The sequence below is a fragment of the Somniosus microcephalus genome, chromosome 2 (assembly GCF_052327205.1).
Source record: "Somniosus microcephalus isolate GS21.2 chromosome 2, FLI_Smic_1.0, whole genome shotgun sequence".
Taxonomy (NCBI): Eukaryota; Metazoa; Chordata; class Chondrichthyes; order Squaliformes; family Somniosidae; genus Somniosus; species Somniosus microcephalus.
In genome coordinates this window covers 284,046,726-284,071,755 of record NC_140988.1, presented here as the reverse complement: position 1 = coordinate 284,071,755, position 25,030 = coordinate 284,046,726, and the positions used below count along the sequence as shown (strand labels likewise).

The 25,030-nt window shown below is 42.7% G+C and overlaps 1 protein-coding gene across 11 annotated transcripts in view; it reads left to right on the top strand.

Moving 5' to 3' along the window:
* unc13bb (unc-13 homolog Bb (C. elegans)) overlaps positions 1-25,030 on the top strand; it is an 807,248-nt gene that overhangs the window by 752,505 nt on the left and 29,713 nt on the right. For 9 of the 11 annotated variants that reach the window (XM_085972914.1, XM_085972906.1, XM_085972839.1 and 6 more), the window contains 3 exons: positions 7,019-7,075; positions 10,038-10,118; positions 23,183-23,330. In XM_085972914.1, the coding sequence (XP_085829040.1) occupies positions 7,019-7,075; positions 10,038-10,118; positions 23,183-23,330 (286 nt within the window). The remainder of the gene's footprint in view (positions 1-7,018; positions 7,076-10,037; positions 10,119-23,182; positions 23,331-25,030) is intronic. The other 2 variants (XM_085972924.1, XM_085972857.1) reach the window with 1 other exon arrangement.

Genomic DNA, 25,030 nt, shown 5'->3' with positions numbered 1-25,030 from the left:
AGTTGGAATAAACGGTTCTTTTTCCGAGTGGCAGGCAGTGACTAGTGGGGTACCGCAGGGATCGGTCCTTGGACCCCAGCTATTCACAATATATATTAATGATCTAGACAAGGGAACTAGATGTAATATCTCCAAGTTTGCAGACAACACAAAGCTGGGTAGGCGTGTGTGCTGTGAGGAGGATGCCGAGAAACTCCAGGATGATTTGGACAGGTTGGGTGATTGGGCAGAAGCATGGCAGATGCAATATAATGTGGATAAATGCGAGGTTATCCACTTTGGTGTCAAAAACAGGAAGGCAGATTATTATCTGAATGGCAATAGATTGAGAGTAGGGGAAGTGCAACGAGACCTGGGTGTCCTTGTGCACCAGTCGCTGAAGGTAAGCATGCAGGTGCAGCAGGCGGTTAAGAAGGCAAATGGCATGTTGGCCTTCGTAGCGAGAGGGTTTGAGTACAGGAACAAGGATGTCTTGCTGCAGTTGTACAGGGCCTTGGTGAGACCACATCTTGAGTATTGTGTGCAGTTTTGGTCGCCTTATCTGAGGAAGGATGTTGTTGCCATGGAAGGAGTTCAGCGAAGATTCACCAGGTTGATACCTGGGATGGCAGGAATGCCGTATGAGGAGAGATTGGGTCGATTGGGCTTATACTCGCTGGAGTTTAGAAGAATGAGAGGGGATCTCATTGAAACTTATAAAATTCTGACAGGACTGGACAGACTAGATGCAGGAAGGATGTTCCCGATGGTTGGGGAGACCAGAACCAGGGGTCACAGTCTAAGGATAAGGGGTAAGCCATTTAGGACAGAAATGAGGAGGAATTTCTTCACCCAGAGAGTGGTGAACCTGTGGAATTCTCTACCACAGAAGGCAGTAGAGGCCAATTCATTAAATATATTCAGGAAGGAATTGGATATATTTCTTAAAGCTAAAGGGATCAAGGGATATGGGGAGAAAGCAGGGACAGGGTACTGAATTTGGATGATCAGCCATGATCGCATTGAATAGCGGAGCAGGCTCGAGTGGCCGAATGGCCTACTCCTGCTCCTATCTTCTATGTTTTAAGAGCTACGAGTTGATCCCTAATTTTAAGGGTCTGAGTTATGAGGAAGGACTGGTGAACTGTGGGCTTTTCAGCCTGGAAGCAAGGAATCTGAGCGGTGACTTTCTGGGTTACGTAAGATAGTCCAGGGAATGGAATAGGTAAATGTGGAATATCACTTTTAAGTTAAATTATGGGGTTGGACAAGGTGATGCAGCTACAAATTAGTAGAAGTAATTTTAGGACTGATATCAGAAAGTTCTTCCCACAAAGAGTGATCAACACTTGGAATGGACTTTCAGATACAGTCGTGGAGGCAAAAACCCTAGAATCATTTAAGAAACAATAGATGTTTTAATTGGAGGGGGGCAGGAACAGGTTTTTCTGGATGGATGAACTAAGATGGGCCGAATGGTCTTCCTCATTCATTCTTTTTCATTTTCTTTTTTTTTAAACAAGATTTTTGCATTTAATTTTAAATCCCAGTGAAGATGCTGAGGACCACACAGTATCAGGATTGTCAGTAGTTCCATTATAATGTAAAGCGATTTAGGAAACTCATCAGAAAAGATGGTTTGTTCAGTTTGGAACTGTTCTGTTTGTCTCTTGTATCCCATTTGCTTTATTAGAGTGGACTTGCAACTGCCAGCAGCCCCTTAGTTAATTAATTACAGTAATTTATTGAATGATCTATAATAATTACCTCCATGGATCAGGAGAAAATGATAGATGACCAGGTGCTGTGTTAGCTGCTGCAAAACTGTTAATACATTGAGGATGTGCTTGAATCTAAAATGTGGTATGTTTTCTACAAATGCAGATTAGAAGAAAATCAAGATAAATTGTTAACAAAATATAGCTAGGTGCTTTTTCTGATAATTCTGGCCCACGTATATGCAATTCTACTTTGTTAAACGACAATTCAGAAAGAATAACAAAATATCTTTCAAAAAACTAACTGATTTGCAGCTTCTTCAAAAAAGCTGTGTTTTTAAGGAGTCTCTGTTGGGATGTGATTTCTGGCAAGAGTAATCCGATTCCTGGATTCCCTCTAAAGTGTGCATGTTCAAGTGTGCCTCCTTCCTATGTCCACTCCATACAAACTGGCTGAATTAGAAATACACAAGATTCTGAGAAAGATCACAGTAAGGTAAAATTTCCTCCAAAATGCAGGTAAAGGCCCTGCTTTCTTTTTTAAACATACTGCTTTGGGGGATCCAGTGGGTTCTTCCTTCTGGAGTTACCTATTTTCTTTAATGGTTTAAACATTCACTTGTGTTCATTGTTTAAATTTATATAGGTGCTCCAACACACTGCCACAGAGTAGTAGGACACAGTTTCACACTTAGTTAGCTGTGCAGTCAGTTTCTGATCTCAAATTGGCAGATGCTAAGTGCAGACAGGTGTCCCTCCACAGGGTAGGGAAGGTAATTTGGAGGGAAAGTCGCCCAAAGCCACACTCAAATAGAATAAAATTGGTGGAGACATGAGTAGATCTCCAACTTATCCTCTTATCTTGAGGAGATGTGTGGCATCAAGGTGGAAAAAAGGAAAGTAATAAAATATTTTTAGAAGAACCTTACTGATTTGCAAACAAATTTAGATGCACAAAAATTTCAAAGACCAATGGGTATTTTATTAAGCTTAGTAAAATAATCAGTGTGTTTGTAACACTTCTTGATTCTTACCTACACTGTATTTTTTTGCTACTATTAGTGAACAAAGGAAAATATAGCCCCATATTCTTAAAAGTGGTAGGCTCGGAAAACTGTTTACGGAATCTCTCCTGTCACCTTTTGAGACAACAGTATATTTCATGGAATGCACTGTCATTTTTCTTGCTTCTACTCCAGAGGTTGCACAATTATGGCCCAGATTTTGCAGTCAGCGTCGAAGTGACACGCTTGCCGCTGGCCTCAAAGAAAGCGGCCCATGTTTTAACAGGCTCTGTGGCGTTGATTTCCCTTTTTCCAGTGTGACTTTCCATCTGGCGCCATCTATAGGGGATCTGTGGCGTCCAGCAACAGTGACACCATCAAGCAGGCTGAGCAGCCAATCACATTGAAGAATTCTCACAGACAGCAAACCAGGATGTAAAATGCAGGTTTTATCATTCACTTTTTAATCATTTTACAGAAAGCAAAATAAAGATTAGGACATACACATGGGATTAAGATAGAAGCTGAAATATAATGAACAAACTTTACAAAAAAAAAAAAATTTTTTTTATTATTTTAAAAATGTATGGTATTTTTATCATGGAATGGAGGGAATGACACTCCACACAGTATAAAATTAGTTTTTCAGGGCCAGAGAGGTTGTCCAGCACTAATTATGACTTAGTACACCGTTAAAAACTCAGTTACACCTCATTCAACAAGGCTTAACTTTTTCAGTGGTTTTTGCAGCGAGAATAGTGCGTAAAAAGTTGAAGTTCATGTCAAATCAGTGATTTCTAATAGATTCCATCTGCAAAGACTGCAACAGCGGAGGAGTAGGGTATCACCGACAGCAACTTCCGGATTTCCATGTTTAACTGCGCATGTGCGGACGCCAGAAGTTGCTGTCAATTTTACAGAGTAATGTTGGCGAATGCTGACTGTTTCGCCGTCATTACAACTGCAAATTCTGAGCCTATATCTTTCGCAGAGAAATGTTGTAGTAAAGGCAACAGTTAATATTGACAGTATTTTTATTCAAATTGTGTGTGAATATAATATAGGGAATTATACTCTCCCTGCCCCCCACCCCATGATGGGCGGGGGTGGGGGGTTGGGAGTTAAATTGTTAAAAATGTGAAACCCAATCCCAACCTGCTGTGAACGCGTCTATTTCCAGTTTAACTGCGTCATGTACAAGGGCATCTGAGTAACCCCTCTGGAGAGGCATGTCCATCATTATAATATTTAAATAAGAGTCCGTTCCTCAGATTTTGGGAGCCATTTAAATTTAACGGCTGCGGGCCGGGTTTCCCAGGGCTCGGGAAACCCGGCAGCTGAAGGGAGGCAGGAGCTGCCAGATCCAGCAGGTAAGTGCTTTTCCAGCACTGCTTGTGTGCCGGGAGGAGCAGAAGTGCTTTCCCCGGCCCTTCAAGCAAACCTTCTGCTGCAAGTTCTTTCCCCCACGATTGGCCGATTTCCCTGTGATCTCTCTCCCGTGATCCCTACCCCCAAGATCCCACCCCCATCAATCTGGCCAGCTGCCAGGTGGGAAATGGAGTAAAAAATGTGCTAATGAGGTCTTGCCGTTAAGTTTGGCAGGACCTCCACATTCCTGGTATTTCCGGGTTTCCTGGCTGCAGACACCCACTCCCTCCCTGTCACCCCGTAAATATTGGGGCCAATGTGTCTGAAATACCAAAGTTAGATTTTGTGTTGCCCAGCTGCTATTTTTGATTTTCAGTTACTAATGTAGGAAATTATGAGTTTACTCATACGAGTTGTTAGAAGGGGAAAAATGTAATGGGAAAAGATAAAACAATGAATTGCAGTTGTGGTGTGCATCTCCCTCTAGTGATTCGACATAAAATTGTTGCAATTTACTGAAGCAAATATATTACAGCCCTGAAAATTTACTCACCATTTTTGGTGAGTTTGTGGCTTAAAATGAATAAATTTGCACTTTTAGAAGTGGATTCTGGGACAGGACTCGTATATGTCAGGTGCTGTCCTGTAATGACTGAGCTGTAGTTTCCATCGTGATTTGGCTCCTTTTGTATGTACACTCAACGATGCTGCTGGAAGTTCAGTAACATTTATTAAAATGAGGAAATATGGAATTGGAGTCCTCAGATCCTTATTGCACTATGGGTAACAGAACAAATGAGACAAACCTGTTGCTAACATCAGCTGATACTGCTGAAGTTGTTTACTTTGTAGCTTGCAGCTGGGTGCTACCTTGTACCTCTGACATCCTGAAGGCCACTGCGACCACCTGAAAATTTATGGCCCCACCACAGTAAGAGTTCATGAGTTCATGTCATGTAAACCTAATAGAGGAGAAGCAGTACAGGATTGGGGATTGGGGAAAGGAGAGTGAGGCAGCATTTGAGCAGAATGCACCGTACAAGATAGAACCACCCAAAGAATTTATAGATCACGCAGGACTTATGAAAGTTTCTGTGAAGAGCTCTGCGTGATGACTGCAATCAACTTTTATGCCACAGGCTCATTCAAGCAACTATGCGTGATTTGTGTAATTTTTTAGAAATTTGTTCTCAAGATGTGGGTGTCGCTGGCATTTATTGCTGATCCTGAATTGCCTTGGTACACCCAAAGGGCTTGTTAGGCCATTTCAGAGAGCAGTTAAGAGTCAACTGGAATCACTGGCCATACCGGATAAAGGCGGCAGGTTTTCTTCCTTAAAGTGAACCAGCTGGGTTTTAAGTATGGCCATGTATTCATCAGGTAACACGATTTTTAGGAGTTGGGGAATTGATCCAGTTTGGCACGACAGTAAGGCATGACAGGGCCATACAGTTTCATCATGTTGCTGGGTTCACCAAACTGCAGGGCACAATAGATGGCACACACTTAGCATTCTGGAGTCCTCCCCTTAACCTCCTCAACTTTCTTAATAGAAAGGGATGCCACCCCTTTCATAGAATTGTAGAAATTTATGACACGGAAGGAGGCCATTCGGCCCATCGTGTCTGTGACAGCCGAAAAGGAGCTATCCAGCCTAATCCCACTTTCCAGCTCTTGGTCCGTAGTCCTGTCGGTTATTGCACTTCAGGTGCATATCCAAGTAATTTTTAAATGTGATGAGGGTTTCTGCCTCTGCCACCCTTTCAGCCAGTGAGTTCCAGACCACCACCATCCTCTGGCTGAAAAAAGTTCTCCTCAACTCCCCTCTAATCCTCCTACCAATTACTTTAAATCTATGCCCCCTTGTTATTGACCTCTCTGCTAAGGGAAATAGGTCCTTCCTATCCACTCTATCTAGGCCCCTCATGATTTTATACACATCAGTTAAGTCTCCCCTCAGCCTCCTCTGTTCCAAAGAAAACAACCCCCGTCTGTCCAATCTTTCCTCATAGTTAAAATTCTCCAGTCCTGGCAACATCCTTGTAAATTTCCTCTGTACCCTCTCTAGTGCAATCACATCCTTCCTGTAATGTGGTGACCAGAACTGTACACAGTACTCTAGATGTGGCCTAACTAATGTTTCCTGTAATTCTGGGTGTGAGAGATTGCATTCAGTGCTACAACCACCTTCGTTGACGTGATACACATTTTTCTGAGGTTTCCTCCCATGGGTAGCCAGCAGTCCTTGAGAGTAATTTTAATTTTGTGTGATCGTGTAAAATGGGTGATAGCAAATCGACAGCCCGTTTTCAATTATCGCAAAATGACCCCCTTTTCTTTTGCTGTATTTTGTGGTGGTTGCTGGTTATTGATTGGTACTTTTCCAACCTACCTGCTAAATGATTTCCATTCAGTCAATGGGATATATGAGCTTATCAGCATGATTAAGTTAACAGGTAGGGGTTATTTGAACCAATCATGATTTTTTAGCTCTATGGAGACGTGATGCCTTTGAGGGGTGTGAAGCTATGTATACACATGAGATGCAAGACATTTAATTATCTATATGGATATGAACCATAAAAATCTTTGATTCAGCCATGGCAGTTTCTTTAAACCCCGGGAACATACTGGGCCAATGACGGAATGCATTACTACCTCAGGTGTCATGTAGCAGATTAATTCATAAATAAGATAATCTAAGAGGCACTGGAGATTGCTTCATTTGAAAGATAATGACCTCATTCATACTACAATTTAATTGGTATAATTAGGTGCTTTCTGATTTAAGGTTCTGTATACCTTAATTATGTGTATGTGTGATATATTTAAAATGTGTGTGTGTATATGTGTAGAACTTGCAGTCCACTTATTTTGTTAAATTGCTTTTCGAGATTTTGTAAAAAGTTCACCTTTTAATTGTTTTTCTTTTAATACATGCAATCACAGGGTACGCAGCTGATTTTTACTGCTGCTAAAGAACTGGGGCAGTTATCAAAGCTGAAGGTATCGGTGTATTTTGTTGCACGAGCAGTAATCTTGTGTGCCATTTAGAAAAATGCATGCCTTATTGTGTTCAAAAGAAAGAAAACTTGGTGTGTTTTAAAATAGAGCTTTTAAATTTCTTTCTTTTCTGTATGCAATTAAAAAGCAATACATTATTTTTGGTTCTCTCATGAAACACAAGAATGCTATTTGCAGTTTGTTTCCACCAAAAAAGTGCTTTTCCAGTGTGCAATATTGCCTCAAAGGTATTTGTAGCAACAGAACAGATGAGAAACCAAAACATTAAAATTCTTGTTTTCGTCACTAATGCCAATGGTTACAAGTAAACTTGAGCTCAGATAGAATGGCCCAGTGAAGCAAAAATGTACACTCGGGTGCATTTTTCTGCCTTCTGTACTTAGCATTGTAAATTTGAAAAGCATAATAAAAACACTCTCCCTCTTTCTGGAATGGAACTAGAAGGAAAAAAAATCTGTTTCACAGGACTGTGAGAAGGAAATGAACTAACATGGGGAGAATATCCATAAGCAAAGTTTCAATTGCATTTAAACTGTTACAATTATTAACATTTCCATCAACAATGATTGTTCTAAAACAAAAAGAACAGCCAAGGAAGTTCCCTAACACATCTCTATAATAGATTTCATCAGTTGTAAATTTTTTCTTTCTTGATGCAAGAAATTCTTAAAAGGTACACTTGCTGGATAAGTGATTGGGTTATGTAGTCATAGTCATAGAGTTATACAGCACAGAAAGAGGCCCTTCGGCCCATCGTGTCCGCGCCGGCCATCAAGCCCTGTCTATTCTAATCCCATTTTCCAGCATTTGGTCCGTAGCCTTGTATGCTATGGCGTTTCAAGTGCTTATCCAAATGTTTCTTGAATGTTGCAAGGGTTCCTGCCTCTATCACCCTTTTGGGCAGTGAGTTCCAGATTCCAACCACCCTCTGGGTGAAAAAGTTTTTCCTCAAATCCCCCCTAAACCTCCTGCCCCTTACCTTGAAACTATGCCCCCTGGTTATTGACCCCTTTACTAAGGGGAAAAGTTCCTTTTTATCTACCCTATCTATGCCCCTCATAATTTTGTACACCTCAATCAGGACCCCCCCTCAGCCTTCTCTGCTCTAAGGAAAACAACCCCAGCCTGTCCAGTCTCTCTTCATAGCTGAAGCGCTCCAGCCCAGGTAACATCCTGGTGAATCTCCTCTGCACCCTCTCCAATGCATTCACATCCTTCTTATAGTGTGGCGACCAGAACTGCACACAGTATTCCAGCTGTGGCCTAACTAGCGTTTTGTACAGCTCCATCATAACCTCCCTGCTCTTATATTCTATGCCTTGGCTAATGAAGAAAAGTATCCCATATGCCTTTTTAACCACCTTATCTACCTGTCCTGCTGCCTTCAGGGATCTATGTACATGCACACCAAGGTCCCTCTGATCCTCTGTCCTTCCTAGGGTCCTACCATTCATTGAGCATTCCGTTGCCTTGTTAGTCCTCCCAAAATGCATCACCTCACACTTTTCAGGGTTAAATTCCATTTGCCACTGTTCTGCCCATCTAACCAACCTGTCTATATCATCCTGTAGCCTGAGGCTTCTCTCCTCGCTATTTACCACTCCACCAATTTTCGTGTCATCTGCGAACTTACTGATCATACCTCCTACATTCATATTTAAATCATTAATGTACACTACAAACAGCAAAGGACCCAGCACCGATCCCTGTGGTACACCACTGGACACAGGCTTCCAGTCACAAAAACAACCTTCGACCATCACTCTCTGCCTCCTGCCACTAAGCCAATTTTGGATCCAATGTGCCAAATTGTCCTGGATCCCATGGGCTCTTGCCTTCTTGACCAGTCTCCCATGTGGGACTTTGTCAAAAGCCTTACTGAAGTCCATGTAGACTACATCAACTGCACTACCCTCATCCACACACCTAGTCACCCCCTTGAAAAATTCAATCAAATTGGTTAGACATGATCTCTCCCTGACAAAGCCATGCTGACTATCCTTGATTAATCCTTGCCTCTCCAAGTGGAGACTAATTCTGTCCCTCAGAATTTTTTCCAATAATTTCCCTACCACTGATGTTAGGCTCACTGGCCTGTAATTCTCTGGTTTATCCCTACTACCCTTCTTGAATAATGGTACTATGTTAGCTGCTCTCCAGTTCTCTGGCACTTCCCCTGTGGCCAGAGCGGTTCTGAAAATTTGTGTCAGAGCCCCTGCAATCTCCTCCCTTGCCTCACACAGCAGCCTGGGATACATCTCGTCTGGGCCTGGGGATTTATCTACTTTTAAGCCCACTAAAACTGCTAGTACCTCCTCCCTCTCAATACTAATTTGTTCAAGTATATCACAATCCCCCTGCCTGATTTCTATGTCTACATCGTCCTTCTCCATTGTGAACACAGATGCAAAATATTCATTTAAAATCTTCTGGCTCTACACACAGATTGCCACTTTGGTCCCTAATGTTTCCCTGGTTATCCTCTTGCCCTTAATATACTTAGAAAGCACCTTGGGATTTTCCTTTATTTTGCCCGCCAGTGATTTTTCATGCCCCCTCTTCGCTCGCCTAATTTCTTTTTTAAGTACCCCCCTGCACTTTCTATACTCCTCTAGGGCTTCCACTGTTTTTAGTCCTTTGTATCTGCCAAAAGCCTCCCTTTTTTTCCCAATCCATTCCTGTATATCCCTTGACATCCAGGGTTTCCTGGGCTTATTGGTCCCAAGCTTAGATATTCTGCCGTTACAAGGTTCTCCAGAAAAAAATCTGAGAAAGTCATTAGACTTCTAGCAAATTATTTACCGTAGACAAAAAAAAAGTTTGTTTTGATGTTTCGGTCCCTTTGTCGTAACGAGCAGAAAAATTCCTTCCTTCATGCTATTTGTACAAATAAGCATTATTCTCATCTTTGAAGTGTTTGACTGTGCAATGTTTGATTTTCCAGGATCACATGGTTCGGGAAGAAGCCAGAAGCCTTACACCAAAGCAGTGTGCTATTATGGATTTGGCACTGGACACAATTAAGGTAAGTGACAGAAATGCAGCTTAATTTATAAGGTAATCTATTTAACTGAGATAAGAAAAATTCTGAATCATTCCAATCTTTTGTAAGCAACCAAACTGTAAGATGAACATTTATTGGGACTACCGGTAATTCGGATATGTATGATTATACTTTTGTCACAAAGCTAATTTTTTTGCCGATATGTTGATATTCTTCTGACTGTAATTCACTTGTACATAAGTATCGACCACTAGATTTTTTAAGCTGTTTGCATTTCAACGCATGCTAGCTTGTTGCCATTTCACAAGAAAATCATCTTGTGCTGACATCGGTAGTGGGGAAAATGCTAGAGTCCATTATAAAAGATGTAATAGCAGAGCACTTGGAAAACAGTGACAGGATCGGACAAAGTCAACATGGATTTACAAAAGGTAAATCGTGCTTGACTAATCTACTGGAATTTTTTGAGGATGTTACTGGTAAAATATATAAAGGAGAACCAGTGGATGTGGTGTATTTGGACTTTCAGAAGGCTTTTGATAAGGTCCCACAAAAGAGACTAGCGTGCAAAGTTAAAGCACATGGGATTGGGGGTAAGGTACTGACTTGGATAGAAAACTGGTTGGCAGACAGGAAGCAAAGAGTTGGAATAAACGTGTCTTTTTCCGAGTGGTAGGCAGTGACTAGTGGGGTACCGCAGGAATAGGTGCTAGGACCCCAGTTATTCACAATATATATTAATGATCTAGACAAGGGAACTAGATGTAATATCTCCAAGTTTGCAGATGACACAAAGCTGGGTGGGCGTGTGTGCTCTGAGGAGGATGCAGAGAAACTCCAGTACGATTTGGACAGGTTGGGCGATTGGGCAGATGCATGGCAGATGCAGTATAATGTGGATAAATGCGAAGTTATCCACTTTGGTGGCAAAAACAGGAAGGCAGATTATTACCTGAATGGCAGTAGATTGGGAGAAGGGGAAGTGCAACGAGACCTGGGTGTCCTTGTGCACCAGTCACTGAAGGTAAGCATGCAGGTGCAGCAGGTGGTTAAGAAGGCAAATGGTATGTTGGTCTTTATAGTGAGAGGATTCGAGTACAGGAGCAAGGATGTCTTGCTGCAGTTGTACAGGGCCTTGGTGAGGCCACACCTTGAGTATTGTGTGCAGTTTTGGTCGCCTTATCTGAGGAAGGATGTTCTTGCCATGGAGGGAGTGCAGTGAAGATTCACCAGGTTGATACCTGGGATGGCAGGAATGACGTATGAGGAGAGATTGGGTCGATTAGGCTTATATTCGCTAGAGTTTGGAAGAATGAGAGGGGATCTTATTGAAACTTATAAAATTCTAACAGGACTAGACAGACTAGATGCAGGAAGGCTGTTCCTGATGGCGGGGGAGTCCAGAACCAGGGGTCACAGTTTAAGGATAAGGGGTAAGCCATTTAGGACAGAGATGAGGAGGAATTTCTTCACCCAGAGAGTGGTGAACCTGTGGAATTCTCTACCACAGAAGACGGTTGAGGCCAATTCATTAAATATATTCAAGAAGGTGTTAGATATATTTCTTACGGCTAAGGGGATCAGGGGATATGGGGAGAAAGCAGGGACAGGGTACTGAATTTGGATGATCAGCCATGATCGCATTGAATGGCGGAGCAGGCTTGAGGGGCCGAATAGCCTACTCCTGCTCCTATCTTCTATGTTTCTATGTTTCACTGGGATTGAAAATATTAACCAATCAGATCAATTGAAAGGGACAGTTAGAATTTTTCAGAAGCCGGGATGTGCTCATCCGCGACCTAAGGCATTGAACCATAGAAATCATAGACATTTACAGCACTGAAGGAGGCCATTTGGCCCATCTTGTCCATGCCTGCCGAAAAAAAGCTATCCAGCCTAATCCCACTTTCCAGCACTTGTTCCATATCCTTGTAGGTTACGGCACTTCAAGTGCATATCCAAGAACTTTTTTAATGTAATGAGGGTTTCTACCTCTACCACCCTTTGAGGCAGTGAGTTCCAGACCCCCCACTACCCTCCGGGTGAATAACTTTCTCCTCAAATCCCCTCTAATCCTCCTACCAATTACTTTAAATCTATGCCCCCTGGTTATCAACCCCTCTGCTAAGGGAAATAGGTCCTTCCTATCCACTCTATCTAGGCCCCTCATAATTTTATACACCTCAATTAGGTCTCCCCTCAGCCTCTTCTGTTCCAAAGAGAACAACCCCAGCCTATCCAATCTTTCCTCATAGCTAAAATTCCCCAGCCCAGGCGCAACATCCTCGTAAATCTCCTCTGTACCCTCTCTAGTGCAATCACATCCTTCCTGTAATGTGACCAGAACTGCACGCAGTATTCTAGCTGCGCCCTAACTAGTGTTTTATACAGTTCAAGCATAACCTCCCTGCTGTTATATTCTATGCCTCAGCTAATAAAAGCAAGTATCCCTTATGCCTTCTTAACCCACCTTATCTACCTGTCCTGCTACCTTCAGGGATCTGTGGACATGCACTCCAAGGTCCCTCTGATCTTCTGCACTTCTCAGTGTCCTACCATTTATAGTGTATTCGCTTGCCTTGTCAGTCCTCCCCAAATGCATTACCTCACACTGCTCCGATTGAATTCCATTTGCCACTGTTCTGCCCACCTGACCAGTCCATCGCTATCTTCCTGTAGTCTACAACTTTCTTCTTCGTTATCAAGCACACGGCCAATTTTTGTATCCTCTGCAAACTTCTTAATCATATTTCCTACATTCAAGTCCAAATCATTGATATATACCACAAAAAGCAAAGGACCCAGTACTGAGCCCTGCGGAACCCCACTGGAAACAGCCTTCCAGTCACAAAAACACCCTTCGACCATTACCCTTTGTTTCCTGCCTCTGAGCCAATTTCAGATCCAACTTGCTACTTTGCCTTGGATCCCATGGGCTTTTACTTTCGTGAAGGGTCAGACTAAAACCTGTCAGAATTGATCAGGTTGGTTGGAAGTTGGGAGTGGAGCTTGTACGAGGCCCCTTGGGTCGGAGCGATCATAATATGATCGAATTCTTCATTAAGATAGAGAATGAAGTAGTCGACTCAGAGACTAGGGTCCTAAATTTAAATAAAGGAAACTACGATGGTCTGAGGCGCGAGTTGGGTAGGATTGATTGGGGAATGTCACTCAAAGGGTTGACGGTGGATAGGCAATGGCAAACATTCAAAGACCGCATGGATGAACTACAGAATTTGTTCATCCCAGTTTGGCATAAAAATAAAACAAAAATGGTGACTCAACCGTTGCTAACGAGGGAAATTAGGGATAGCATAAGATCCAAGGAGAGGACATATAAATTGGCCAGAAAAAGCAGTAAACCTGAAGATTGGGAGCAGTTTAGGATTCAACAAAGGAGGACAAAGGGATTAATTAAGAAAGGGAAAATAGAATATGAGGGTAAGCTTGCAGGGAACATAAAAACTGACTGTAAAAGCTTTTATAGATATGTGTGAAGAGAAAAAGATTGGTGAAGTCAAGCGTAGGTCCCTTGCAGTCAGAATCAGGGGAATTTATAATGGGGAACAAAGAAATGGCAGACCAATTAAATACATATTTTGGTTCTGTCTTCACAAAGGAGGACACAAATAACCTCCCAGAGATGTCGGGGAACATAGGGTCTGATGAAAGGGAGGAACTGAAAGAAATCAGTATTTGTAGAGAAATGGTGTTAGGGAAATTGATGGGATTGAAGGCTGATAAATCCCCAGGGCCTGATAAGCTACATCCTAGGGTACTTAAGGAAGTGGCCCTAGAAATAGTTGATGCTTTGCTGATCATTTTCCAGCATTCCATGGAATCTGGAACAGTACCCATGGATTGGAGGGTAGCTAATGTTACCCCACTATTCAAAAAAAGTGGTAGAGAGAAAACGGGGAATTACAGACCGGTAAACCTGACATCGGTAGTGGGGAAAATGCTAGAGTTCATTATAAAAGATGTAATAGCAGAGCACTTGGAAAACAGTGACAGGATCGGACAAAGTCAAAATGGATTTACAAAAGGTAAATTGTGCTTGACTAATCTACTGGAATTTTTTGAGGATGTAACTGGTAAAATAGATAAGGGAGAACCAGTGGATGTGGTGTATTTGGACTTTCAGAAGGCTTTCGATAAGGTCCCACATAAGAGATTAGCGTGTAAAGTTAAGGCACATGGGATTGGGGGCAAGGTATTGATTTGGATAGAGAACTGGTTGGCAGACAGAAAGCAAAGGGTTGGAATAAACGGGTCTTTTTCCGAGTGGCAAGCAGTGACTAGTGGTGTACCGCAGGGATCAGTCCTTGGGCCCCAGCTATTCACAATATATATTGATGATCTAGACAAGGGAACTAGATGTAATATCTCCAAATTTGCAGACGACACAAAGCTGGGTGCGCGTGTGTGCTGTGAGGAGGATGCCAAGAAACTCCAGGATGATTTGGACAGGTTGGGTGATTGGGCAAAAGCATGGCAGATGCAATATAACGTGGATAAATGCGAGGTTATCCACTTTGGTGTCAAAAACAGGAAGGCAGATTATTATCTGAATGGCAATAGGTTGGGAGAAGGGGAAGTGCAACGAGACCTGGGTGTCCTTGTGCACCAGTCGCTGAAGGTAAGCATGCAGGTGCAGCAGGCAGTTAAGAAGGCAAATGGCATGTTGGCCTTCGTAGCGAGAGGGTTTGAGTACAGGAACAAGGATGTCTTGCTGCAGTTGTACAGGGCCTTGGTGAGACCACATCTTGAGTATTGTGTGCAGTTTTGGTCGCCTTATCTGAGGAAGGATGTTGTTGCCATGGAAGGAGTTCAGCGAAGATTCACCAGGCTGATACCTGGAATGGCAGGAATGATGTATGAGGAGAGAGTGGGTCGATTGGGCTTGTACTCGCTGGAGTTTAGAAGAATGAGAGGGGATCTCATTGAAATTTATAAAATTCTGACGGGACTGGACAGACTAGATGCAGGAAGGATGTTCCCGATGGTCGGGGAGTCCAGAACCAGGGGTCACAGTCTAAGGATAAGGGGTAGGCCATTTAGGACAGAAATGAGGAGGAATTTCTTCACCCAGAGAGTGGTGAACCTGTGGAATTCTCTACCACAGAAAGCAGTAGAGGCCAATGCATTAAATATATTCAAGAAGGAGTTGGATATATTTCTTAAGGCTAAAGGGACCAAGGGATATGGGGAGAAAGCAGGGACCGGGTACTGAATTTGGATGATCAGCCATGATCGCATTGATTGGCAGAGCAGGCTCGAGGGGCCGAATGGCCTACTCCTGCCCCTATCTTCTATGTTTCGTCAAACATAATCAGTCAGATGTTACTTTCAATATTGGTTACATATAAATTTGAGATAGTAAAGTTGTAAAATGAGTTGATGGTCTCTGAGCCTTGCAGTTACAGGTATGTTTGTCAAGTGTTTTTCCCAATTAAACAAATAAGCTGCTAAAATGCAGCTTTATGGGGCATGACCAGGTTATGTAAAAGTTTATTCTCTTCAAGACTGGCTGAGGCTGCTTTTTTGAGATAGGGTGGCTATTCTCTAGTCTGAGTGTATTTACTGCCTTTATTTGAACATATCAGTTGTTACGCTGCAGAATTGACAGTATTTGAATTTTACTGCTGTGTTGTGTGATACAGGTTTTATGCCTTTCTGTGGGTGAGTTGTTCTATAATTTTGAATGCTATTTTCAATTTGTTTACATGGTAGATGTTACTTTGTTGCCAGTAGATTACAAATCCCAGGCCGGAGACAGTGGTTAGGTCTACCCAAGAGCAAAAATATTGCTACAAATCACATTTTTATACACTTTACTTTTTTAAGGATTGCAGCGCATGAGGATTTTTATTTCTAGTTCAAGAAAATAAAAAAATTTTGACAGGGGAAAGATGAAGCAATATAGGTTGGAAATTACTGTTGACAATAATAGTGAAGAGCCATTTAACTCATTTGTATGACAGTCCTCTGACAGCTCTTTTAGCAGAGGTGTTTATTCTCTTTCTTTTATATGTATTAATAATTCTGGTAAAATAACAGGTTTGTCATATGAAAGCACTTGTCCGCTATTATCACCACTGTAGTTCCTAGCCTCAGGTATTTTAAGATTTTAATACAAAAAGTGTTTAAAATACACATCAATTCAATCAGTATCTAAAAGAAAAAAAGATAGGCTAATATTTGGGTGTGACCCTCATCAGAACTTGGTTCTAAGATTTTGTTTTAATGATATACTCATCTGCTCTGGGCTGGAAAGGAGCTTGCAGTGGGAGGGGGAGGAGCCAGTGGTCGTGGTCCATGTAGGTACCAACGACATAGGTAGAACTAGGAAAGAGGTTCAGCTGAGAGAGTATGAGCAGCTAGGGGCTAAATTAAAAAGCAGAACCTCAAGGGTAATGATGTCTGCATTATTACCTGAGCCACGAGCAAATTGGCATAGGGTAAATAAAATTAGAGAGATGAATGCGTGGCTCAAAGACTGGTGTGGGAGAAATGGGTTTCAATTCCTGGGGCACTGGCACCAGTACTAGGGAAAGTGGGATCTGTATCGTTGGGACGGTCTTCACCTGAACCGTGCTGGGACCAGTGTTCTGGCGAGTCATATAACTAGGGCGGTAGAGAGGGCATGGGATCAAATTTGGGAAGATGTGGTAATTCAAAGATTAGAGACAAGGCAATAGAGAAAGGTATTAATATGGGAAATGATAAACAGACCATGACAGGAAGGGATAGAGAGTACAAATCTAAGAGTAAATCAACAGATAAGGCTAGAGGTTACAAAAATAATAAAAGGACAAAATTAAAGGCTCTGCATCTGAATGCACGTAGCATTCGAAACAAAACAGATGAACTGATAGCGCATAGAAATAAATAAATATGATCTGATAGCCATTACAGAAACATGGCTGCAGGATGACATAGATTGGGACCTGAATATTGAAGGGTATGTGACATTTAGGAAGGACAGGAAGGTGGGAAAAGGTGGAGGGGTGGCTCTGTTAATTAATGATGGTATTAGCACAATAGAGAGGGATGACCTAAGTTCAGGAAACCAGGATGTAGAAGCAGTTTGGGTGGAGATGAGAAATAATAAAGGCAAGAAGTCACTTGTGGGAGTGGTGTACAGGTCCTCTAACAGTAACCACATGGTAGGATGGAGTATAAAGGAAGAAATAATGGGAGCTTGTCAGAAGGGTACGGCAATAATCATGGGGGATTTTAATTTGCATATAGACTGGAAAAATCAAATGAGCAAAGGCAGCGTAGATGAGGAGTTCATGGAATGTTTTTGGGATAGTTTCTTACAACAGCACATTCTGGAGCCAACCAGAGAGCAGGCTATACTAGACCTGGTATTGTGCAATGAGATAGGATTAATTAATGACCTCATAGTGAAGGCGCCCCTAGGTAGCAGCGATCATAATATGATTTAATTTTACATTTAGTTTGAGAGAGAGAAGAGTGGGTCCAAGACTAGTATTTTAAACTTAAATAAGGGCAATTATGAGGGCATGAAAGCAGAGCTAGCTAAAGTGAACTGGCAAATTAGGTTAAGGGATAGGTCAATAGAGTTGCAGTGGCAGACATTTAAGGGGATATTTCAAAATACACAGAATATATACATTCCAACAAGAAAGAAAAATTCCAAGGGGAGGACCCACCATCCGTGGTTAACTAAAAAAGTTAAAGATAGTATTAAACTTAAAGAAAAAGCATATAATTGCGCAAAGATGGGTGGCAGGTCAGAAGATTGGACAGAATATAAAAAACAGCAAAGAATGACTAAAAGATTAATAAGGAGAGAAAAATTAGAGTACGAGAGAAAGCTAGCTAGAAATATAAAAACAGATAGTAAGGGGGAAAAATTGGGTATCGCCCATTTTGGGGCGCAAAGTTTAGCGCCTGGCGCTAATTATCGCCTCCGACAGCAAACTTGGCTTTTATCGCCCCTGGAGGTGATTGGAGCGCTAAATCAGGCGCTTCACATCTGTCTTAAGGCGCAAAGGCCAAGGAGTGAGGCGCTAACTCACAGCGCTGGCGAAGCTCATGTGATGTCAGTCAGCAGTGGAACACAGACACACTGGCACTGGCCAATTCTTAAAGGGGAGTTCTGATGAATGGTCATCGATCTGAAACGTTAACTCTGTTTCTCTCTTCACAGATGCTGCTTGACTTGCTGAGTTTTTCCAGCATTTTCTGTTTTTATCTTAAAGGGGAGGGTTGATCTTGGTCTCCATCGACATCCTGTTCATTGCAGCCTTGAATCTCGGCCTGGAGAGACCTGTACATCAAATCTGCTGGAAAGAACAATGGAGAGACCCAGGGAAAGAGCTCAGAGTGCAGCCCCCACAGTCTCTTCTAAATAGATACAAGGAAGGGCAAATCAAAATGAACCTGCAAAGTGCTGCTCAGTATGCAAAACTCCTTCACACAGTGTAGAATTTCTCCAGAAGTCTCTCTCTCTCTCTCTCTCAGAATGCGTGGTGCAAAAATGTCACCAACAAAAAAAGGCAGGAAGCGGTCGCCTTTAAATAGCGCTCCCCCAGTCCCTTCCTGACTGCAAAACGCTCCCATCAACCTGTCGTTGCTAGCGGCAGGCGGTAAGGCAGGGGGCGCCACTCAATATCCAATCCCGGGCGCTACCGGGGCGTTGCGCACTCGACTGATGTCATGATCTGCCGGTGCAGGAGATCGTGGCGGTAGTGTTTAGCACTGCCACAAAATGTCTAGTTAATTTCGCGAGCGGCGCAAACATCACCGCGCCCGGGTGCTAGTTGGTTTGCCCCCACTTAGCGCCCTCTTAAGGCGCTAACGGGTGGTGCTACCAACTGAATTTTTCCCCCTAAGAGTTTCTATAGATATTTTAAAAAGAAAAAAAGTTAACAAAGTGAGCATTGGTCCTATAAAAAGTGAGTCTGGAGAATTAATAATGGAAAATAAGGAGATGGCAGTTGAATTAAACAGGTATTTTGCATTGGTCCTCATGATAGAGGATACAAGTAACATCCCAGAAATAGCTGTAAATCAGGAAATGGGAGGGAGAAACTCAAGAAAATTATAATCACCAGGGAAGTGGTACTGAGCAAATTGTTGGAGCTGCAGGCTGACAAGTCCCTGGGTCCTGATGGACTTCATCCTAGGGTCTTAAAAGAAGTGGCTAGTGAGATAGTTGATGCATTGGTTTTAATTTTCCAAAATTCCCTAGATTTGGGGAAGGTGCCATTAGATTGGAAAAATAGCGAATGTAATTCCTTTATTCAAAAAGGGAGTGAGACAGAAAGCAGGAAACTGCAGGCCAGTTAGCTTAACATCTGTCATAGGGAAGATGTTAGAAGCTATTATTAAAAATGTTATAGCAGGGCACTTAGAAAAGTTCAAAGTAATCAGGCAGAGTCAACATGGTTTTGTGCAAGGGAAATCATGTTTAACCAATTTATTGGAGTTCTTTGAGGAAGTAACGTGCTGTGGATAAACATAGAAGATAGGAGCAGGAGTAGGCCATTCGGCCCCTCGAGCCTGCTCCATTTAATGAGATCATGGCTGATCATCCAAATTCAGTACCCTGTCCCTGCTTGCTCCCCATATCCCTTGATCCCTTTAGCCTTAAGAAATATTTCTAACTCCTTCTTGAATATATTTAATGAATTGGCCTCAACTGCCTTGTGTGGTAGAGAATTCCACAGGTTCACCACTCTCTGGGTGAAGAAATTCCTCCTCATCTCAGTCCTAAATGGCTTACCCCTTATCCTTAGACTGTGACCCCTGGCTCTGGACTCCCCTGCCATCAGGAACATCCTTCCTGCATCTAGTCTGTCTAGTCCTGTCAGAATTTTAAAAGTTTCGATGAGATCCCCTCTCATTCTTCTAAACTCCAGCGAGTATAAGCCCAATCGACCCAATCTCTCCTCATACATCATTCCTGCCATCCCAGGTATCAGTCTGGTGAATCTTCGCTGCACTCCCTCCATGGCAAGAACATCCTTCCTCAGATAAGGCGACCAAAACTGCACACAATACTCAAGGTGTGGTCTCACCAAGGCCCTGTACAACTGCAGCAAGACATCCTTGTTCCTGTACTCGAATCCTCTCGCTATGAAGGCCAACATACCATTTGCCTTCTTAACCGCCTGCTGCACCTGTATGCTTACCTTAAAGGGGAACCGGTGGATGTACTGTACTTAGATTTCCAGAAGGCATTTGATAAGGTGTCACATCAAAGGTTTTTGCAGAAAATAAAAGCTCATGGTGTAGGGGGTAACATATTTATATTGATAGAAGATTGGCTAGCTAACAGGAAACAGAGAATAGGCATAAATGGGTCATTTTCTGATTGGCGAGATGTAACGAGTGGTGTGCCACAAGGATCAGTGCTGGGGCCTCAACTTTTTACAATTTATATAAATGACTTGGATGAAGGGTCCGAAGGTATGGTTGCTAAATTTGCTGATGTCACAAAGATAGGTAGGAAAATAAATTGTGAAGAGGACATAAGGAGGCTACAAAGGGATATAGATAGATAGGTTAAGTGAATGGGCAAAGATCTGGCAAATGGAGTATAATGTGGGAAAATGTGAAGTTGTCCATTTCGGGGTTGTAGTCCCGCCTCCATCGAGTTGTAGCCAACCCACGCGATTTTGACTTGAATGACCTTGTTGAGCCCGCCCAGCGGGCTCAGCAGGCCAATTAAGGGCCACCCGGCAACAGGTGATGTCACAGATTGATATTTCATCTGTCAAGACCTTTTGACAGATGAAATATCAGCGTTTGACAGCTGTTTGAAGCTGTCAAATACTGACGATCTGTACTCCAAGTTAATTCCTTCCTCGCAGGATAATTTAGAGATCTCTCTGGAACAGAAAGCTGAATGCTGCAATTTTTGACAGATCGCGGCCATTCTGCTTTCTGTGCCGGTGAGATGAGGGACTCCTGAGACCTGAAGGAAGGAAGGCTGTAAAGGTAAGTAAAACTTCTTTAAACACACCAAACACACTTACTCTGCACTCATGCACCCATCACTCACCTGAACACCGGACATCTCGACCCCTCCAAGCCCTTCAGCCCAACGGCCCACCTCGCTAACTTGGCATGGTTTGGAGCCATCGGGAATCCCACACTTCAAGAATGAAAATAGGGATTAGGCTAAAAACTGCCTGTAAACTACCTGTTAACAAGCAGTTAATTGGCACTAATCCCCTTCCCGTCCCGCACTGGGACCCGCCTCCTTTGAAACTGGCATGGGGGCGGGATGGGTTCGTGCCCCCCGATTTTGGGATTTTAACCCCCCACATGCCTCCAATCCCGCCTCCATGGCCCAATGAAAATCCTGCCCATATTATCTAAATGGTGAGATTGCAGAGCTCTGAGATGCAGAGGGATCTGGGTGTGCTAGTGCATGAATCGCAAAAGGTTACTATGCAGGTACAGCAAGTAATTAGGAAAGCTAATAGAATATTATTGTTTATTGCGAGGGGAATTGAATACAAAAGTAGGGAGGTTATGCTTCAGTTATACAGGGCATTGGTGAGACCACATCTGGAGTACTGTGTACAGTATTGGTCTCCTTATTTAAGGAAAGATGTAAATGCGTTGGAAGCAGTTCAGAGAAGGTTTACTAGACTAATACCTGGAATGGGCGGGTTGTCTTCTGAGGAAAGGTTGGACAGGTTAGGCTTGTATTTGCTGGAGTTTAGAAGAGTAAGAGGTGACTTGATTGAAACATATAAAATCCTGAGGGGTCTGGACAGGGCGGATGTGGAGAGGATGTTTCCTCTTGTGGGAGAATCTAGAACTAGGGGTCACTGTTTAAAAATAAGGGGTCGCCCATTTAAGCCAGAGATGAGGAGAAGTTTTTTCTCACAGAGGGGCGTGAGTCTTTGGAACTCTTCCTCAGAGGGCGGTGGAAGCAGAGTCTTTGAATATTTTTAAGGCAGAGGTAGATAGATTCTTGGTAAGCAAGGGGGTGAAAAGTTATCGGGGGTAGGCGGGAATGTGGAGTAATCGGATCAGCCATGATCTTATTGAATGGCGGAGCAGGCTCGAAGGGTCGAGTGGCCTACTCCTGCTCCTAATTTGTATGTTTGTATGTATGTACGTATCCTTATCTCTATTGAAGTTACTTAAGATAAAAAATGGTTTAATTCAGATCGTGAAATCTGTGTAATTTTAATCCAGAATAATTCCCTTTAGGCTGCCATGGCATTTGGACCAGGGACTGATGCGATAGATAGTGAATCAGTTTTGTCTTGTAATTGTAAAATACAATACCAGTTGGGATTATTGAAGGTTCATGTTGTAACTGGTTTCAATTTACAAATAAACAGAATGTATCTGGGAACATGTCTATCGTAAGTAACTGAGTGCTGTAAGCTTGTATTGAACCTCTGCAATCCTCAATGGATAAGTTATTTTTGGCTTGAAAGGCAGAAGATCATTAGACTCCAAAATGCTAGAAAATAAAATAGAGTAATATTCTTCAACAATTTGGAAAGTTCAGAGGTTGGTCTAAAACCTAAACAAAGCAAAAACTGTCATCACTGTAGTTGTGATAATCCAGTCAAGAAACTGTGAGCCTATACAGCCATTAATGCTAGGGTGAGGGTTCCAACCTGGTTAGCACTGATCAGTTGTTCTTGTACAAACAGAAAATGCTGGAGAAACCCAGCAGGTCAGGCAGCATCTGTGAAGAGAGAAACAGAGTTAGCGTTTCAGGTCGATGACCTTTTGTCAGAAGTTGTTCTTGTAGCTTGTTTAGTGCATGCAATACAATTGAGTTATGTTATGAATTAGTCACCACACATTAAGTTGGTAACACTGTAGCTGCAATAACCATTATAAGGCAATTATTTTAATTGCGAATGTTTCAACCAACGGTCATTTTAAACTGGTTAAAATGTAATTGTACATTTCCTGCCTACTCACGAGAATCAAACGAGCACACTTGCTGCTTTTATTAATTTCTCATTTACAACCTTTGAAATGTCTTTTCCTGTACTGGCAAAATCATGGGTACATATGTGTTAGTGATTCATGTGCTGAGAGTTTATGTTCAAACTTTGACATTACAGCAATACTTCCATGCTGGTGGAAATGGTCTGAAAAAGACTTTCCTGGAGAAGAGTCCAGACCTTCAGTCCTTGCGATATGCACTCTCGCTCTACACTCAGACCACAGATACCCTCATCAAAACATTTGTCCAGTCTCAAACCGCTCAGGGTAAGTTTTTCAAAGAACACTTCTTCAGCACCTAGCTATAATATAGTTACTCTGATCTATGTACTCCTGTTAGGAGTAGTGAGAAAACCAGACACTCTATCCTATTCAAGGTTCCTCATCTGTTAAGAAGCTCTCAGATGCACATGTTTTTGTATACATAGCAGTTAGTCCTCTTCAGCTAGAAAATGATATTGACTTTCTGGTATGCTCCACTATCATGTTATGGAACTACTAAACATTGAGAACAATCAGTATTTTAAATTTTATTTTTGTTTTATTTTTCTGTCAAATGTGGGCTCCAAGAAGAAATTTATACTGGTCCATTCAAGGGATTATGATCAGCAGTTTGAGGGGTCAGTTTTGTTGTAATTGAATTAATTAAGAGGTGGATTTGGAAAATAGTTGTGTGACCAAATAGCTTAGGCAGTCCCTCGGAACCGAGGATGACTTGCTTCCACATTAAAAATGAGCTCTCAGGTGACTGATGAGTCCAATGCGGGACCTACAGTCTCTGTCACAGGTGGGGTGCTTGGGTTGACGTGCGCTCCTTGCACGGCCTGCGCTTGGCTTCCGCTTGCTCCCGGCGAAGAGACTCGAGGTGTTCGGCGCCTTCCCGGATGCTTCTCCTCCACTTTGTGCGGTCTTGGGCCAGGGATTCCCAGGTGTCGGTGGGGATGTTACACTTTTTCAAGGAGGCTTTGAGGGTGTCCTTGAAGCGTTTCCTCTGCCCACCTGGAGCTCTCTTGCCATGCCGGAGCTCCGAGTAGAGCGCTTGTTTTGGGAGTCTCGTATCGGGCGTGTGGATAATGTGACCCATCCATCGGAGCTGATTGAGCGTGGTCAAAGCTTCGATGCTGGGATGTTGGCCTGAGCAAGAACACTGACATTGGTGCGCCTATCCTGCCAATGGATTTGCAGGATCTTGCAGAGGCAGCGTTGTTGGTACCTCTCTAGTGCTTTGAGGTGCCTGCTGTACATGGTCCATGTCTCTGAGGCATACAGCAGGGTGGGTATCACTGCTGCTCTGCAGACCATGAGCTTAGTGCCGGGTTTGAGGTCCTGGTCTTCAAACACTCTCTTCCTCAGGCGACCGAAGGCTGCACTGGCACACTGAAGGCAGTGTTGGACTTCATCGTCAACGTCTGCCCTTGTTGACAGTAGGCTCGCGAGGTATGGAAAGTTGTCCAACTGAATCTGTTGGGAGGGAATTTGTTAGTTCTTAGCTAGGCCACTAGGTGGAGGGCCACACTAAAAGGAAGATGATGACTGCGACCCAGCTGCACTGACCACAGTAGGGTTTCTGTCAACTGAGCTATGGGTGGAACTGGCTCATGAAATGCAAGCCAAGTGCATGCCTTTCCAGAAGAAAGGATAAGTGGCTTGAATATGCGAAGTATAAACAATTGAAAACAACATTTAATTAACAAAAGGTTTGAAAGAGGCATTTTTATATTGTACATTCAGGTGTTTTAATTGAAAATGTAAAGATTTCTTGACTGAAGTTCAAAACTTGTATGTTGCTTAGTAATTGGTCCATTAATGAACATTTAACTGCCTAAAATAGCCAGATATAGATAGCTTCAACAATATACATTTAAAAATATGTACTTACTGTTAGATTCGAATTTGGAGAAACTCTAGATGGAGACGGAATTGAGGACAAGTTCAGAATTTATTAAAACAACCAAGAGAACTTGTGC